The sequence below is a fragment of the Tiliqua scincoides genome, chromosome 16, assembly GCF_035046505.1.
Source record: "Tiliqua scincoides isolate rTilSci1 chromosome 16, rTilSci1.hap2, whole genome shotgun sequence".
In the NCBI taxonomy this organism is placed as follows: domain Eukaryota; kingdom Metazoa; phylum Chordata; class Lepidosauria; order Squamata; family Scincidae; genus Tiliqua; species Tiliqua scincoides.
In genome coordinates this window covers 1,167,215-1,185,348 of record NC_089836.1, presented here as the reverse complement: position 1 = coordinate 1,185,348, position 18,134 = coordinate 1,167,215, and the positions used below count along the sequence as shown (strand labels likewise).

Sequence of the window (18,134 nt, the reverse complement as noted above, 5' to 3'; positions counted from 1 at the left end):
ACGTAGGGGCACAGATGTTGGGCCCCAACAAATGGAAATGGCGCACTGTAGTGGGGTCTCAGATGTGGTGAGCAGGACTTGATTCTGAGCAGAGGGTTCCGTTTGCTACCGTGAACACCGGAGCCATATGACAGTCTTGAGACCAATGTACAATTTTACACATGGATACTTTGTTTAAAAGAAGCTTCTCCACATTCCCTTAATCCGGGGTGCCCAAACCCTGATCCTGGGGCCACTTGCGGCCCTTGAGGCCTCTCAATGCGGCCCTCAGGGAGCCCCCAGTCTCCAATGAGCCTCTGGCCCTCTGGAGTTTTGTTGGAGCCCGCACTGGCCCGACACAACTGCTCTCAGCGTGAGGGCGACTGTTTGACATCTCACGTGAGCTGTGGATGAGGGTTCCCTCCACTGCTTGTTGTTTCACATCTGTGTTGCAGTAGCAGCAGCAAAGGAAAGGCCAGCCTTGCTTTGTGCAAGGCCTTTTATAGGCCTTGAGCTATTGCAAGACCTTCGTTCATTCATATAAGTTCCATCTTTAATATATTCATTTATGTAAACTTATGTAAATTTATTCACATTTTAAATGTAAATTAGTTCTTTTTTCCCCCAGACACAGTGTCAGAGAGACCATGTGGCCCTCCTGCCAAAAACTTTGAACACCCCTGCCTTAATCTAACAAGGAAGGAAACAGGACAGGGTGAAACATGTGACAGAGCTTAAAAGGCTTACTGCATTGTGGCCATAAGTAGATGTTGCTACGCGTAAGCAACTCCCCCCACCCCAAATAGAAACTGCCTTTCACCACATTGCCTGCTAGCTGTTCCTGCAACTCCCCCCACTGACACGAGTGTAGTGCAGGAGAGCTGCTCACCTGTCAGGATCTGGCTGTAACCCTGCAGAGAGGTTCACCCGCAAACCCCACTATGTGGCAAGCCCAGAATCATATCCTTGCCAAAGCAGAAGTCTTTGGCAAGCAGCAGAGCTGCAATTCTCACCCTGCACAGGACACTTCAAGAGCTTATTGTAAAACGTAGTACACTTATGTGCCAACCTTTCTCCAGCAAACTTAGCAAGACGTACATGGTTCCTCCACACACACACCCATTTATTGACAGCCCATGAAGTAGCTTAGATACAGTGACCAGCCTGAAGTCACCCAGCTACCTTCATGCTTGAGGAAGAATTTGAACCTGGGTCTGTAGTGCAACACCAACTACTATACCACAAATCCCTTTTATTTTTTATTTTTAAGACTTACGTTTTGAAGCAGGGGTCTCCAGAAAGCAGGGACATTCCAATTGTTACCTAGGGAAAATTCAAAATACAAAAATATTTAAGGAGATACATCATTTATACCAGGGGTATCCAAAGTTTTTGGCAGGAGGGCCACATCATCTCTCTGACACTGTGTCGGGGGCGGGGGGAAAAGAATTAATTTACATTTAAAATTTGAATAAATTTACATAAATTAATATATTAGAGGTGGAACTTATATGAATGAAGGTCTTGCAATAGCTCAAGGCCTATAAAAGACCTTGAACAAAGTAAGGTCCTTTCCTTTGCTGCTGCTACTGCATCACAGACGTGAAACAGCAAGCAGTGGAAGGAGCCTTCATCCCATAGCAAATGCGAGAGGTCAAACAGTCACCCTCACTCTGAGAGCAGTTGCGTCAGGCCAGTTGTGTCGTGCTCTATGTGAGGCTGCCCCTGAAGACGGTCCGGAAGCTACAGCTAGTGCAGAGCGCGGCAGCTGGTGTAGTTGCTGGGGGTCGGCGGTTTGACTCTGTCACGCACTCCGCACTCTGGCGGCTGCACTGGCTGCCCATTCGCTTCCGGGCTGAATTCAAGGTGCTGGTTATGACCTTTAAAGACCTAAATGGCTTGGGACCAGCGTATTTGAGAGACCGCCTTCTTCCGTATAATCCGGTCCGTTCTCTTAGGTCATCAGAAGGGGCCCTGTTGGTTGTCGTCATTTGAGAGTGGTGAAGGGAATGGCGGCCAGAAACACTATGGAATTCCTTCCCCTTTGAACTGAGAGCAGCTTCCTCATTATTAGCGTTTCTGCGGGGCCTGAAGACTTTTTTATTCGGGAATGCCTTTGAGGCACCATAAGGGCTGTTTTTATAAATTTGTCTTTTACTGCGTGCTATGTATTTTATTCTGTTTTAATTGTTTTTAACTGTTTTGTATTTTTAACCTGATGCGGGCGGGCGGGCGAGCGAGCGAGTGAGTGAGTCCATGACAGCTGGAATATGGCAAGGATCTTTCTGATCCCTGCTTTCACAATGCAATGAAGTGGAGCTGTGCACCTGGATGGAATCTCTGCAAGTTTACCTTCAGGATGGAATTGTCCTGCCGGGTGTTCTTGGTGTCGTAACCCTCCAGCAAGCAGCACCGGACGGTGAAGCCGGAGCCGGCAAATTCAGCCAGATTCAGATCAGTGAAACCCAGCTGCAAAGCCAAGAGAGATAAAAAAAAAAAATAAGTTCCAGGTTCTGCATCAAAAGTGAACAAAACAGGAAAGAGAAGAGAGTGCTGAGCAAAGCAGTCTGCAGGACCTGGCATCACCCTGGATGGAACGGGTCATATCCTTAACCCCGACACACACAAGGCCACCAGGAAACTTTTACGCAGAGGGCGACAATGCAAACGGTGTTTGCCTTCTGGCGTGGAGAGTGTTAACCCGCCCACGGCTCCTCGCACAACCAAGCGACACTGAAGACATTAAGGTCACTGATGTGGAAAAAAAAAAACCACACTCCTCACACACACATCTAATAAGGCTCTCTTTGTACTGTGCCGTCCCAGAATGCAATGCAGCAGGCACGGCAAGAGATGAAAGGATATTGTTGTGGGTGAAATCGGTGCTCTGTGCCTAAGAAACAAGATTGTGATGCTGGGGGGGGGGGGGAAGTGTGTTTCAGATTCTTTTTTAACTCCTACAGGACAAGTCAAGCCGCTCTCATGACAGCTTGCCCCAAATCAGAGGGGGAGTTGCAACTGACCTCAAAATTCGGACACTCTCAAAATGCTGACGGCAAGAAAATATTAGAAGACTAACCCCCTCCCCAATATCAGAAGGACTAAATTTGGGGACAAAGGGGGTAAGGGCAATGGGATTAGGGGGGGAAGAGACAGGCGTACACAGACTAGTGGGATACAGGCTACAGCAGCTAAAATTGAGTGTTGGGAGAGTTAGAACAGATAAAAGAAACTTTTTTTACTCAGTGTGTGGTCGGTCTGTGGAACTCCTTGCCACAGGATGCGGTGATGGCGTCTGGCCTGGACGCCTTTAAAAGGGGATTGGACAGGTTTCTGGAGGAAAAATCCATTCCGGGGTACAAGCCATGATGTGTATGTGCCACCTCCTGATTTTAGAAATGGGCTATGTCAGAATGCCAGATGCAAGGGGAGGCACCGGGATGCAGGTCTCTTGTTATCAGGTGTGCTCCCTGGGGCATTTGGTGGGCCGCTGTGAGATGCAGGAAGCTGGACTAGATGGGCCTGTGGCCTGATCCAGTGGGGCTGTTCTTATGTTCTTAACTACAATTCCCAGGAAGCCTTGCAGGTCTCTTGTTATCAGGTGTGCTCCCTGGGGCATTTGGTGGGCCGCTGTGAGATGCAGGAAGCTGGACTAGGTGGGCCTATGGCCTGATCCAGTGGGGCTGTTCTTATGTTCTTAACTACAATTCCCAGGAAGCCTTGCAGGTCTCTTGTTGTCTGCTGTGCTCTCTGGGGCATTTGGTGGGCCACTGTGAGATGCAGGAAGCTGGACTAGATGGGCCTGTGGCCTGACCCAGTGGGGCTGTTCTTATGTTCTTAACTACAATTCCCAGGAAGCCTTGCAGGTCTCTTGTTACCTGGTGTGCTCCCTGGGGCATTTGGTGGGCTGCTGTGAGATGCAGGAAGTTGGACTAGATGGGCCTATGGCCTGATCCAGTGGGGCTGTTCTTACGTTCATGTCAGAACGTGGACCCCCCCCCCCCAAAGGACTCATTTCTCACACTCACTTTAACCAGAAGTTGGAATTCTAATAACAAGCTCCAACAGACAAGACAGCCTGGCATCTGCAGCTTCTCGCTTCTTACACGGAAATGACAACCCACCCCCCTTAGTTAAGAGTAACAGGAGCCTGAAACATGCACCTTGGGCAAAGCTTTGGATTCTCAGTGGTCCACTGGGTGGCGCCATTCATGTCAACAGGAGGGTTCCTAAACATCTCCTAGGAAATCTCCTAGGAAATCTGGAAGCAGACCCTGGAGGTCATAAGGCCCACTGTATTCGCAAGGGGCTCCTCCTTATCCATGGGCTCGGCCTCCATGGATCTGAGTATTAAGCAGACACCGAGACTGTGGCTGGAGAATCTCAGAGACCTCCCAGACGTGACAGGAAGTGACATGTCCAGGTTTTCTGAAGCATGGGGAGGTCATGCATGACCTTCCCGTGCCTCGGAAGCCCTCCCAGATACAACGGGAAGCCACTTTTGATTTCCCAGAGCACCCCCTTGACGGATTTCATTATCTGGGGAATTTGGTATTCGTTGGGGATCCTGGAACAGATGCCCCATGGATAGTGAGGGCCCACTGTATAGGCCGATGCCACGCATTCCAAGACTTGCCTTAACTGCACTTATTGTTAAGAACATGAGAACAACCCCTCTGGATCAGGCCCTAGGCACATCCAGTCCAGCTTCCTGTATCTCACAGCGGCCCACCAAATGCCCCAGGGAGCACACCAGATAACAAGAGACCTCATCCTGGTGCCGTCCCTTCCATCTGACATGAACATAAGAACAGCCCCACTGGATCAGGCCATAGGCCCATCTAGTCCAGCTTCCTGTCTCTCACAGTGGCCCACCAAATGCCCCAGGGAGCACACCAGATCACAAGAGACCTGCATCCTGGTGCCCTCCCTTGTCAGCTGAACATAAGAACAGCCCCGCTGGATCAGGCCAAAGGCCCATCTAGTCCAGCTTCCTGTATCTCACAGCGGCCCACCAAATGCCCCAGGGAGCACACCGGATAACAAGAGACCTCATCCTGGTGCCCTCCCCTGCATCTGGCCTTCTGACATAGCCCATTTCTAAAATCAGGAGGTTGCGCATACACATCATGGCTTGTACCCCGTAATGGATTTTTCCTCCAGAAACTTGTCCAATCCCCTTTTAAAGGCGTCCAGGCTAGACGCCATCACCACATCCTGTGGCAAAGAGTTCCACAGACCAAACACACGCTGAGTAAAGAAATATTTTCTTTTGTCTGTTCTAACTCTCCCAACACTCAATTTTAGTGGATGTCCCCTGGTTCTGGTGTTATGTGAGAGTGTAAAGAGCATCTCCCTATCCACTCTGTCCATCCCCTGCATAATTGTTGCCTCTTTCCATGTTTTCTTTCAAACCTCAGACATGCCCATGACCTATTTAACAAGTCCCCTTGGCTTGGACTGCCTGTGGCATCTCTCTGGCCGGCCCATCCCTCACAGCTTGGACCGCAGAGGGGCATTGGTTTCTAAGTTTGGGGTCTGAGAAGACGACCTCCTTGGCTGACATTTCCCCCACTCTGTCCATCTCTCAAAGTCCCTTTGCCATTTGCAACCCTACAAGGACCTTCAACAGAACGTTGGAGGGACGCAACTGGGAATGTGGAAACGTGACAGCGCACACTGCCTCCGTCGAGGCACCTGTCACACTTGGTCAAAAGCAAGAAGAGGTTCTGGCTGCTACCAAGTGAGGCCAGCCAGAGATGGTTCGGGCTCCACTGTTGTAAGAGTGATGCTGAGATCTGAACTTTTCCAGGAAACTGATCCCCGAGAGTGAGGAGGTGACCGAAGGCAGCCTGGCGCTGGGGGAGGAAGGTCAACCCTCTCAACAAAAGGATGTTCTCAGATATAACCTTTCAGTGCAGCTTCCTTCATACATTTAGCCAGCTGCGGCAGCACCTTCCGGCTTGGAGATGGGAGTTTCTGTGCGGTCAGCACATCCCACAGGCCTGCTTCCACTTGAGCTGGCTGGGGGGGGGGCTCCCCCCTCCCCTCCAAAGAGAGACAGCGGTGCCAGGAATGGAGATGTATGAAAGTCTCAGCAGGACACCAATCAAAACAACTTTGCCACTAAAAGTAGAAGGGTTTCACAGGAGCCGAGGAAGAGCAAGAATTCCCAAGAGCCAGTGCCCTCCTTGCTTTACAGTGGAGAAGAGACTGGAGACATCTGCTGCAGGGGTCCACAGTCATGGACCCAATTCATGATTCATGTGCCTGCTTTGCGGGAGAGTTGCCATTGTCAGTGAACTGACAACGCTGCCTTTTGGGAGCGCTGTCGACACTGACTGGCAGCTTCTCTCCAAGGTTTCCGACCTGAGCCTTTCCCAGGTCTGGCTGGAGACGCTGACAAGCCCCAAACTCAGGGCCTCCTGCGTGTGGAAGGTTTTATGCACTGTTGCTGCGCTAAGCTCACTCCTGGTCCACCTTTTGTCTCTTGGCTCAGAGAAGGGAGAGAAGTGACACACAAACAACACGCCAAAGCCACACCAACAACCGTCTTCAACTTGAGGGGGAAAAAAATTAGGTGCTTCACGTATTATCCAGCAACTAGTGGCACACCTAATGACCCCAGTGTCTGGGCCAGTGATGTCACAGTGCCACGTTGTGATGTCACTCCTGGGTCTGCTTGGAAAAGGTGGCGGCACTGGCAGCTGCCCCCTGTTCCTTCTCCCCCCTGAAGGGGCAGCAGCTTTGTGATCTGGGTGCCCTCCTGTTCCTTCTGCTCAGCAATGCCTCCCCTTCAAGGGGAGGGGACTAAGGGGGACTAAGATGATTACGGGGCTGGGGCACCTTCCTTATGAGGAAAGGCTACGGCGTTTGGGCCTCTTCAGCCTAGAAAAGAGACGCCTGAGGGGGGACATGATTGAGACATACAAAATTATGCAGGGGATGGACAGAGTGGATAGGAGATGCTCTTTACACTCTCACATAACACCAGAACCAGGGGACATCCACTCAAATTGAGTGTTGGGAGGGTTAGGACAGACAGAAGGAAATATTTCTTTACTCAGCATGTTGGTCTGTGGAACTCCTTGCCACAGGATGTGGTGATGGCGTCTAGCCTGGACGCTTTTAAAAGGGGATTGGACAAGTTTCTGGAGGAAAAACCCATTACGGGGTACAAGCCATGATGTGTATGCGCAACCTCCTGATTTTAGAAATGGGCTATGTCAGATGCAAGGGAGGGCACCGGGATGAGATCTCTTGTTATCTGGTGTGCTCCCTGGGGCATCTGGTGGGCCACTGTGAGATACAGGAAGCTGGACTAGATGGGCCTGTGGCCTGATCCAGTGGGGCTGTTCTTATGTTCAAGGGGCACCCAGGGCAGATGTCCACACCTGACACACCACTGTCAGCAACACTTTATGCAGCAAATTAATTTATGTGTTCTGCAGCAGTGTGGCTAGCAGGCCTGAGTTTCTAAAGGCGCACTGTTCGTGCACCAACAATCTGTGGTCAGGCAGGGTCTGATCAGCCCCTACTGTGGGCTGTGCAAGCCCACCTGCCCAGTCCCACCTGGGAACTGCTGCTTAGTTCTGTCTCTAGCAGATGAACTGGAGGACGTCTGTCAAGCTACGCAGTGATCAAGCTACGCAGTGAGAAGGTATTTTCTGAACTCTTGGAATTAGTTACAAACACCTATTTTATATGTTGTGGTGTTCTGTTGTGAGCTGCCCGGATGGCCCCAATGGAGGACAAAAGGACGTGATTTAAAAAGTCTTAAAATGAATAATAATCTGGACGGCAACAAGAAACTGCTAAGAGAACATACACAACACGCTTTCAACACTCAATAAACATTCCAAGCGCGTTACAACGAACAGCTTGGCTTTCACCTCTTAAAAATTCTTTCCGCTTACCTTAGAAAAGGTTTTTCCGCCCTTCAGTTCCTGTAAATGGGAAACAGGAGACATGAGAAAGGAAGGATGAGTCAGGTTTGCCGCAGGAACCGAGAGGCAATAGCCCTTCCTCTTTTCTGAGTGCTTCAATGCTACAGGGATCACCTGTGGCCTTCAGCCCAGGGGGAGAAGCTGCTTTTCAGGGTCACAGAAGCCATGTGCACACCCAGGGGGCGAAGCTGCCTGAGAAGAACTTGTTATCTCCTTGAAAAAATAAGGAACAGTTGCCCAGGACTAGTGAAGATTGCGATCATTTAGAACTGGAGCTGATGAGGTCCTTCCAGCCAGCCAACTCTAGCATTTCTAGAACTCGCAGGCTGGCATATTAAACCATTACAGAAGAGCGTCTTTGGCCCACAAAAACAGCCAGGCTCTTTCATATTCTCCACCCCACCTCACCCTAACCTAACAGGTACTTAAGGCCTGACTGATGCATTTCAAGACCAGAAGACCAAAACGACAGAGGAACTGCAGGTCGGCTCACCTTGCGGACAGACACACGACAGATGCAGGGGTCCAAGAGGCCTGTGGCGGGATTGGCACTCATCTTGCAGACAAAGGAGAACTTTTTCTTCCAGCGGACACAGTTCTCCTGAACTTCCTCTCTGTGGGAACAAAAAAAAGACAGGCTCTGTTGAACTGAGTCAAGACCAACAGGTGCTGCAACCAGCTCTCTGGTCTGCAAACTCCATTTACAAAAGAGGCTGTAAACAAGACCTTTTCTTTAACACAGCAACGTCATGTGCATAGCTTTTTACACAGGAAAATGAGGACAGGTCTCTGCCCTGAGGCACTTACAATCTAGGCCAACAGAAGTGGAGGAAGGGGCTGGGAAAAGGCAGGAAGGACGTTTTATGGTTTGGGGGGTGATGGTTGCAGGAAGAGAGTCAATTCTGGAGTCCAGAGGTTGCACGCTCATCTGCTTTCGCTCGCTGGCCAGCTGCCTCAGGAAAACCCACCCAAAAAATGCACGCTTGACCTACTGGATCCGAGGGAAACAGGAAAACGATTGTGGGGGGTGGGGGTGGACATGAAGTCACATGTGAAAGATTATTTTGGGCAGAGCGATACGTAGATAGCAGATAGGCTGGTGGACAAGCAAACGAGTGAGCTTGAGCAAATTCTACAGTGCATTTTATTTTTTCACATTTTTATATGAAGCTCAGGGTGGTGTACATAGTTCCTTCCCTCCTTTCGCCCTCCCAGCAACCCTGTGTGGTAGGTGAGGCTGAGAAGTAGTGACAGGCCCAAGATCATGGCTGAGAGGGATCTGAACCTAGATCTTCCAAATCTAAGGCCTGTGTTCTATCAAAAGGTACAGCCGAAAAACCAGTGGGGTACGGCGATGGTACATCCCCATACCCACCACCTGGGTCACTGCCCCACCCACTGCATGGGGTGACCCTAGTGATGGCAATAAAAAGTGTATGGTGGGACAGGTAGAGTTATTTTTGCTCTGTGCAAGGCTATCGAACAGTTAAGCGAAGCAGGTGTGTGTGTGGGAAAATCCTTCAGGAAGGCAAGCGGGAGAAAATCAAAAGGCAGATTCCGCCTGATCTATTTATGGGTCAGTCCTCAGACAATTAAGCTCTCAAAGCTTAATGGCCGGGGAGGGGGGGTTGAGAAGGGGGAATGAAAATACGAAAGAAAAAAAAGATGTCAAAATTACCCAGAGTGGGAATTATCCATAGCCACCAGCTAGTCATTTAAGAAGCTTCGGAGAAGCAAACCAAGCGCGGAGAAGCACAATTAAGAAGGATCTGGATAAGATTGTGCTTCAATAATTTAATGCCCCCACGGCCCGCCGCTACAGGCAAAACACATCAGTGCTGCCAAGAGGAGGAATGCGCTTCCAAGGCTGGCCTGAGAAGGTTCCTTTCTAGCACTTGAAATATTTAGGTAGGCTAAGAAGAAATTTGACTGCGTTAATTGTTTGCTGTGCGTTTGCTATGCGTTGATGCTTTCCACATGCGCTGCCTCCGACGCATTATCGGCATCACCTGGCAGGACAAAGTTCCAAACAACACAGTCCTGGAACGAGCTGGAATCCCTAGCATGTATGCACTGCTGAAACAGAGACGCCTGCGTTGGCTTGGTCATGTCGTGAGAATGGATGATGGCCGGATCCCAAAGGATCTCCTCTATGGAGAACTCGTGCAAGGAAAGCGCCCTACAGGTAGACCACAGCTGCGATACAAGGACATCTGCAAGAGGGATCTGAAGGCCTTAGAAGTGGACCTCAACAGGTGGGAAACCCTGGCCTCTGAGCGGCCCGCTTGGAGGCAGGCTGTGCAGCATGGCCTTTCCCAGTTTGAAGAGACACTTGCTCAACAGTCTGAGGCAAAGAAGGAAGGCCCGTAGCCAGGGAGACAGACCAGGGACAGACTGCACTTGCTCCCAGTGTGGAAGGGATTGTCACTCCCGAATCGGCCTTTTCAGCCACACTAGACGCTGTTCCAGAATCACCATTCAGAGCGCGATACCAGAGTCTTTCGAGACTGAAGGTTGCCAACATGATGCCCTTAAGAGACAAACTCACCACAGGCTTGCCCTGTGATAGGTAACGGAACAACCAGTTCATGGCTACAAGTCTCTACCACAGGAGGGCCTCCTGGCTGTGGCAAGACCAGAACAGTTGAGAGGATGGGCAACTGCTCTTTCAGGACGTCTGTGGAAAGGCAGTGGCTGGACAGGGAGCTCTGAGACGCAACAGAATGCGGAAAGATCACCTACGACACATTTGCAAAGCAAAGGGATTCTGCAACCCATCTCAAGGGTCTTTCCCATTCTCCAAGCCTTTCTAAAAGCGCATAGTTTATTTGCGTCTTACCTCTTGGATGAAACTTCCAGCTGTCTCACATCTAAGGGGCAGATCCAAGCCTACGCCTGCTCTCATTTGCACAGCCCTGTCAACGTACGTGCCGCTTTCCATATAGTGAACAGGCAAGACCCCTGCCCCAAGGAACTTACAGTCTAGATACCAACAGAAGGGAGGCAACAGAGGGAGGAAACTGGGATAAACACTTTCTTCGGCAACTTGTACTTAAGTTGCAGTAGGGAACGATGGACAAAGGTGTGGTGTTTTGTGAAAAAGGTTGGTTGTGCCCGCAGCCATGTGCTCAGGTGTGTCTCAATGACTTATCAAGGGCTTCCCTGCCATTTCTCATCCTCATGGGTCCTTCAAGGGCAGGCACCAGGATGCAGGTCTCTTGTTATCTGGTGTGCTCCACGGGGCATTTGGTGGGCCGCTGTGAGATACAGGAAGCTGGACTAGATGGGCCTAAGGCCTGATCCAGTGGGGCTGTTCTTATGTTCAGCTGACAAGGGAGGGCACCAGGATAACAACAACAACAACAACAACAACAACAGGTATTTATATACCGCCTTTCTTGGTCTTTATTCAAGACTTTATTCAAGGCGGTTTACATAGGCAGGCTTTATTAAACCCCTTATTAAATAGGGATTTTTACAATTTCAAAGGTTCTTTCTTTCAATAACCACTACATTCAGGTGTTTCATTCCGATCTGGCTTCACATTCTGGCCTCCATCCTCCCATGCTCAGAGCAGATGGAATTGCTCGGCTTCAGCTTGTCAGCTGCTCCAAGGTCGCACGGTGCCGGTGGCCTCGAACTGGCGACCTTGTGGATGTTATCTTCAGGCAGAGGGAGGCTCTACCCTCTAGACCAGACCTCCTGCCCAAGAGATGCAGGTCTCTTGTTATCTGGTGTGCTCCCTGGGGCATTTGGTGGGCCGCTGTGAGATACTAGAGAAGCTGGACTAGATGGGTCTACGGCCCGATCCAGCAGGGCTGTTATTATGTTCTTAAATCCTGACTGAGCCAGCCAACCACTATCTGTGGTCGCAGCCAACCCTGACTTCCTAATCTCCTTCCCAACCCTCTGCGCATGCACAGAGTGTCTGGGGTCGTCCCTCATTTGCACAACAAAAAGGCGATGGTAAGAGTCAGAAAGCACCTCTCCTGTGACTCAGAACCAGCTGTGTATCAGTGGAATCTGAGGACAGGCATCCAGGGGTGGGGGGACGGACGTTTGGTGTCTTCACCCTCAAGTTGGGAATACTCATGAGCAGATTTATGAAGGCCTGCTCATTTTGCATCGATTATGCAAGAGCTTGAGCCGGTGGTGTAGCTGGAGGGGGGGCTGAGAGATGGGTCCAGTGGGGAGGCTCAGCGGGGTGGGAAAGTGGCCCCTCCCTTCCCGGCAGGGGGAGCAAAACGGAGCCATACGGCTCCGTTTTGCTCCCCCTGCCGGGAAGGGAGGAGCCACTTGCCCGCCCTGCTGAGCCTCCCCACCGGACCCAACGCTCACCCCCCCTCCAGCTACACCACCGGCTTGAGCACAGCAGGCAGAAGGGGGCACATCAACAAAAAGGGGGGGCACCCATGCGACTGTGCCCCTTAATTTGTGGTGAGAGATGGCAGCTGCACTGCATTTGCAAAGAAAAACGCTGGGAGGAAGAAGCTTCATTGCATCACCAAGTCTGAATTATGCGTGTGGCATATATATTTTTATTTTCGCCTGCCTTCTTCCCGTCTTTGAAGAAGGAAAATTACAGGGAGGGCATTCTAAAAGCTGACCTGGATGCGACTGAAATATGCCTGCTTAACCACCAAGCCTGGAATTAGGGAAACAGGCGGAAAGAGAGTGCCAGGAAGGTGCCGGGGGCAGCACAGGAAAAACAGAAGAGGACCACATTTCACGCGGAAGATTACAAAGCACCTCCGCTGCCAGGGACGGAGGCACCCGGCTTTTATAAGAGAAGCAAAAAATAGACCGTGCCAAAGATGGGCTGGATCTGCCAACTCATCACTGGGCCTGGCTGATGACTGTTGCTGTGTGACCAGAATGCAGGCCTGTGTGATGATCAGCTGGGACTGGACCTCTGCCAGGCCAAATATTGATCTCCCTTTGCTCCAGAGAAAAGAGAATATACAGTATGTCCTTGCATGAGCCCGTCCCCTGGAATAAAGACCTGTTCTAAGCTGGCAACTAAACAGCCACCGGGTAGATGGGACTCGTCAGCCTGGGAAGGCAGCTCATCTGAGAGAAGGAAAACTCTGATCCCAAACCTCCACTGGCTTGTGGCTACATCCAGTTATGGAAAAGGCTTCAGGAGTCAACCTCGAGGCAAAATCCGGAGCTGGAGTCCCTGAGGCAGGTCATGGCTGAACACAGTCACGTTCTGGCAACTCCTGCGACACCGCTGGAACCAACCATATTGGCCTCTGCCTTTCCATTGGACCATTTCAGCGAGGTGGAGAGGGGGGATTTGCTGCATGGGTAACAGCCTGTCCTCCATACCTACTTTACCCAGGCTTCGCGCACTGGAGAGGACACTCTGTTCCAGAACCACCACTCAGAGTGTGACACCATAGTCTTCCGAGACTGAAGGATGCCAACTCTAAGCTGGTCTGGAGCCGTGGACAGCCTGAAAGTTGCGCATTTCAGGAGTTACCCACTCTTGCAACAGAGTGGCGCCAAAGTTTAAAGGCTGCGGGACTTCAGCCAAAACCAAAATGAGAGAGGCAACTATAGCCACACAGTTTGGGAGGTCTAAAGAAATCAGCAGGAAAAGCTGGTGATGAAATGGGCTGTTACTCAACAATGCAATGCCTCTGGGTTCAAAACACCGCACATTAAAATCAGATCAAAATGCTTCCTTTAAAAAAAATACAGACACATTTTGGGGAGAGCAGTTGAGAAGCACACATAAAATCAACACTGAGATTATCAGGGGCTGTGCAGGTTCCGTCGTATTTACTCTCTTATCTTGCTGATACTAAGACAGCATGATCATGTTCTAGAACAGGGGTGTCCAAAGTTTTTGGCAGGAGGGCCACATTGTCTCTCTGACACTGTGCCGGGGGCCAGGGGGAAAAAGAATTAATTTACATTTCAAATTTGAATAAATTTACATACGTTTACATAAATGAATATATTAAGGATGAACTTATATGAATGAATGAAGGTCTTGCAATAGCTCAAGGCCTATAAAAGGCCTTGCACAAAGCAAGGCTGGCCTTTCCTTTGCTGCCGCTACTGCATCACAGACGTGAAACAGCAAGCAGTGGAGGGAGCCCTCATCCCCCAGCTCATCGAGAGGTCAAACAGTTGCCCTCACACTGAGAGCAGCTGCATCGGGCCAGCGTGGGCTCCAACAAATCACCGGAGGGCCAGAGGCTCACTGGAGACTGGGAGCTCCCTGATGGCCGCATTGAGAGGCCTCGAGGGCCGCAAGTGGCCCCAGGGCTGGGGTTTGGGGTTCTAGAAAATACACACTTTCCCTTGTAAGTCCCTAAAGTCATGGGTAGATCCGGTCAAGATGAGCTGCGTAAGAGCTTCTTGACATCTTACTCTTAAAAATGGACATAGAGAAGACCCTGTACCCAACCACACCCTTGCCAATATTCCCTTCTGCACTGGGTGGGTAGGCGTGGAGGCCGATTTCAGTTCCCATATTTAAACAATCACCAGCAACCAGGGGGCAATACAGGTACCAGACCAATTTAATTGTCCCCGAGTTGTGAGGAAGCTTTCAGGTTGCTGTAGTCCGCAGGCAGCCAGCACCAAGCTAGGATGCTTCACAACAGATTAAAAGGTCAGATCCCAGCCCCTAAAGACAGGGATTCTGAAAGCACGTGCCATGACACTTTACGGTATCATGGAGCACTCACAAGAGTGCCACAAAATGTCCCTGGTGGCTTCTCCTGCTGTTCTCCCAGCTGCCACCATTCTTGGATCTCATGTGATCCAAGATGGTGGGCTGGGAAAAAAGAGGCTGAGGGGTGCCGTGACCTTGGTAAGTTTGGAAATCCCTGCCCAAAGCACTTGTGGACTGATGGCGGATGAAAGGGCGAAAGAGGAGGATGGAACACAGAAGGAAGGATGTGGAACACAGGATGTGGTGATGGCGTCTAGCCTGGACGCCTTTACAAGGGGATTGGACAGGTTTCTGGAGGAAAAATCCATTACGGGGTACAAGCCATGATGTGTATGCGCAAACTCCTGATTTTAGAAATGGGCTGTGTCAGAATGCCAGATGCAAGGGAGGGCACCAGGATGAGGTCTCTTGTTATCTGGTGTGTTCCCTGGGGCATTTGGTGGGCCGCTGTGAGATACAGGAAGCCGGACTAGATGGGCCTATGGCCTGATCCAGTGGGGCTGTTCTTATGTTCTTAACTACAATTCCCAGGAAGCCTTGCAGGTCTCTTGTTATCTGGTGTGCTCCCTGGGGCATTTGGTGGGCCGCTGTGAGATACAGGAAGCCGGACTAGATGGGCCTATGGCCTGATCCAGTGGGGCCGTTCTTATGTTCTTAACTACAATTCCCAGGAAGCCTTGCAGGTCTCTTGTTATCTGGTGTGTTCCCTGGGGCATTTGGTGGGCCGCTGTGAGATACAGGAAGCCGGACTAGATGGGCCTATGGCCTGATCCAGTGGGGCCGTTCTTATGTTCTTAACTACAATTCCCAGGAAGCCTTGCAGGTCTCTTGTTATCTGGTGTGTTCCCTGGGGCATTTGGTGGGCCGCTGTGAGATACAGGAAGCCGGACTAGATGGGCCTATGGCCTGATCCAGTGGGGCCGTTCTTATGTTCTTAACTACAATTCCCAGGAAGCCTTGCAGGTCTCTTGTTATCTGGTGTGCTCCCTGGGGCATTTGGTGGGCCGCTGTGAGATACAGGAAGCCGGACTAGATGGGCCTATGGCCTGATCCAGTGGGGCTGTTCTTATGTTCTTAACTACAATTCCCAGGAAGCCTTGCAGGTCTCTTGTTATCTGGTGTGTTCCCTGGGGCATTTGGTGGGCCGCTGTGAGATACAGGAAGCCGGACTAGATGGGCCTATGGCCTGATCCAGTGGGGCTGTTCTTATGTTCTTAACTACAATTCCCAGGAAGCCTTGCAGGTCTCTTGTTATCTGGTGTGTTCCCTGGGGCATTTGGTGGGCCGCTGTGAGATACAGGAAGCCGGACTAGATGGGCCTATGGCCTGATCCAGTGGGGCCGTTCTTATGTTCTTAACTACAATTCCCAGGAAGCCTTGCAGGTCTCTTGTTATCTGGTGTGCTCCCTGGGGCATTTGGTGGGCCGCTGTGAGATACAGGAAGCCGGACTAGATGGGCCTATGGCCTGATCCAGTGGGGCTGTTCTTATGTTCTTAACTACAATTCCCAGGAAGCCTTGCAGGTCTCTTGTTATCTGGTGTGCTCCCTGGGGCATTTGGTGGGCCGCTGTGAGATACAGGAAGCCGGACTAGATGGGCCTATGGCCTGATCCAGTGGGGCTGTTCTTATGTTCTTAACTACAATTCCCAGGAAGCCTTGCAGGTCTTCTTGTTATCTGGTGCGCTCCCTGGGGCATTTGGTGGGCCGCTGTGAGATACAGGAAGCCGGACTAGATGGGCCTATGGCCTGATCCAGTGGGGCTGTTCTTATGTTCTTATGATGGAACACAACACATGATGGATATTTCCTACACACTTACTCAGGCTTTACTTGCAATGCAGCACAGCGGGTATGAGGCTGCGCCAAAGGTTTTATGCAAAAAGTAGATTTGGAGGGATTTGGAGGACGTGGTGTGCAGGTAGAGCTGCAGGCGTAAGGGGCAACGAGGGAGGAGGAGCTGGAGAAACAAGGGTGACAGGACGGAGAGCAATGGGATGGAAGAGCAGAGGGATCAGGAGGGAGAAGGTCGGGAAGGCCCAGGCTTGGAGAGACCAGGAAGTCATATGGAACTAGAGAAAATTATTGCTGGTCCTGGAAAGAGCTGCGGTCCGCAGTTTGGAGGAGGGGGTCAATGAGGAACAACACAGACTCTAGCAGGCTAGATGGTGTCAAGTGCAAAGCAAAAACCAAGCAAGCAAACCAGGAGTGTCCCCCCCCCCCCTTGGCATCAGAGGGTTCTGGCAGAGAGCAACAGTGAGGGACGTTCTCCCTGCAACAAGGCAGGAGCCAGCAGGTCTTCAGAGCCCTCTTCGCCTCGGCTCGTCCTCCTCAGGGTCACTGGGCCTCCGCCGTCTCTGCCCGGGCGGCGAAATCTTACTGGCAAGATAAAAATCTGGGTCAAGCCTCCGGAGCAGCACTAATCTTCTTGCGGGCTTGCGACAGATGGCTCTGCCTGGCACGTGGGACCAAGCGTTTGTTTGGAGATGCCCCAGTAGCCCCAAGGTCAGTGTCACATTATCTGGCCCCAATCACGAAGGCCACACCAACCTGTTTGCCAAGGATAAAGTCAATTCCCAGCCAACTGCACACACTCTCTCTCACTTTCATTTTTCCAAGTTCTCTTCGTCTTTCTTTCCTGAGAAGCACTAGCACGGAGGGCAGAACTCTCCTAGAGCAGGGCCCTCCGTACCACGGCCCACAGCCAGATCCAGGGCACGGACAAATCCATCCCCTCGGTGAACGGTGCTTACCGTTCCGCTGCTGTTCCGCACCACCGATCTCCTTGAAAATGCACCCCAGCCAGTCGCTTCCAGGTTCTATCGCCCCAGCAACCATCACACCTGAATTTCTGGGCAGATGTGGCTGGCCAGGATACAGTTTCGGAGAGATTGGCAGCATGGAAGAGCGTCGAACAGGAAGCACCATTGGCACTGGGGGAAACCTTTTCCAGCATGCAGTGGTCTCCAGTTTGGAGAACGCTGTCCTAGAGCAACCCACTACCAGGGTGCTGTGAGATGTGCCCCGTTGCCTTCCAAGGCAAAAATTATTTAACGATCAGTGCTCTTAGCTACAGCACTCCGAGCTGCCAAACCAAAAGCAGGTCCCAGCCTTGCTGCTTCCTTATACCTGTGCAATACTGCAACCTGAGTCTCTTGCTTGAGGGGCTGGGGGAGGAGTCTGAAGGACCACCTTCTTCTACACGAGCCTATCTAGGGGCCCAGTTCGACATCCCAAGCCCTGCCTTGTGTCGCCATCACTATTTGGCATGTGGTGGGTGGGGAACATAAGAGACAGGGCACCACAGATTCAGACACTTGCTGGATTCCATCACTGCTTGCTGCCTGTAACACCACCCTGCTAAAGCATGGGGGGGGGGGGCAGACTGTGCAAGCCAATTCATCTATAATGACCAATCTGTCGTCATTTATGGAAAGGGCCTTTATCTGGCCTTAGGAACGGACCTCAACAGGTGGGAAACCCTGGCCTCTGAGCGGCCCGCTTGGAGGCAGGCTGTGCA

The 18,134-nt window shown here is 51.2% G+C and overlaps 2 protein-coding genes across 2 annotated transcripts in view; both read right to left on the bottom strand.

Annotated features, from left to right (window-relative positions):
• Nucleotides 1-18,134, bottom strand: part of NOTCH1 (notch receptor 1) — a 787,535-nt gene that overhangs the window by 165,525 nt on the left and 603,876 nt on the right. The gene's annotated exons all lie outside the window — the stretch shown is intronic.
• The window catches only part of EEIG1 (estrogen-induced osteoclastogenesis regulator 1), a 68,077-nt gene that overhangs the window by 16,241 nt on the left and 33,702 nt on the right, over nucleotides 1-18,134 (bottom strand). The window contains exons 3-6 of the mRNA XM_066610688.1: nucleotides 8,419-8,539; nucleotides 7,896-7,925; nucleotides 2,332-2,448; nucleotides 1,256-1,302 (exon numbers count right to left, since the gene is read on the bottom strand). Of these exons, the coding sequence (XP_066466785.1) occupies nucleotides 1,256-1,302; nucleotides 2,332-2,448; nucleotides 7,896-7,925; nucleotides 8,419-8,539 (315 nt within the window). The remainder of the gene's footprint in view (nucleotides 1-1,255; nucleotides 1,303-2,331; nucleotides 2,449-7,895; nucleotides 7,926-8,418; nucleotides 8,540-18,134) is intronic.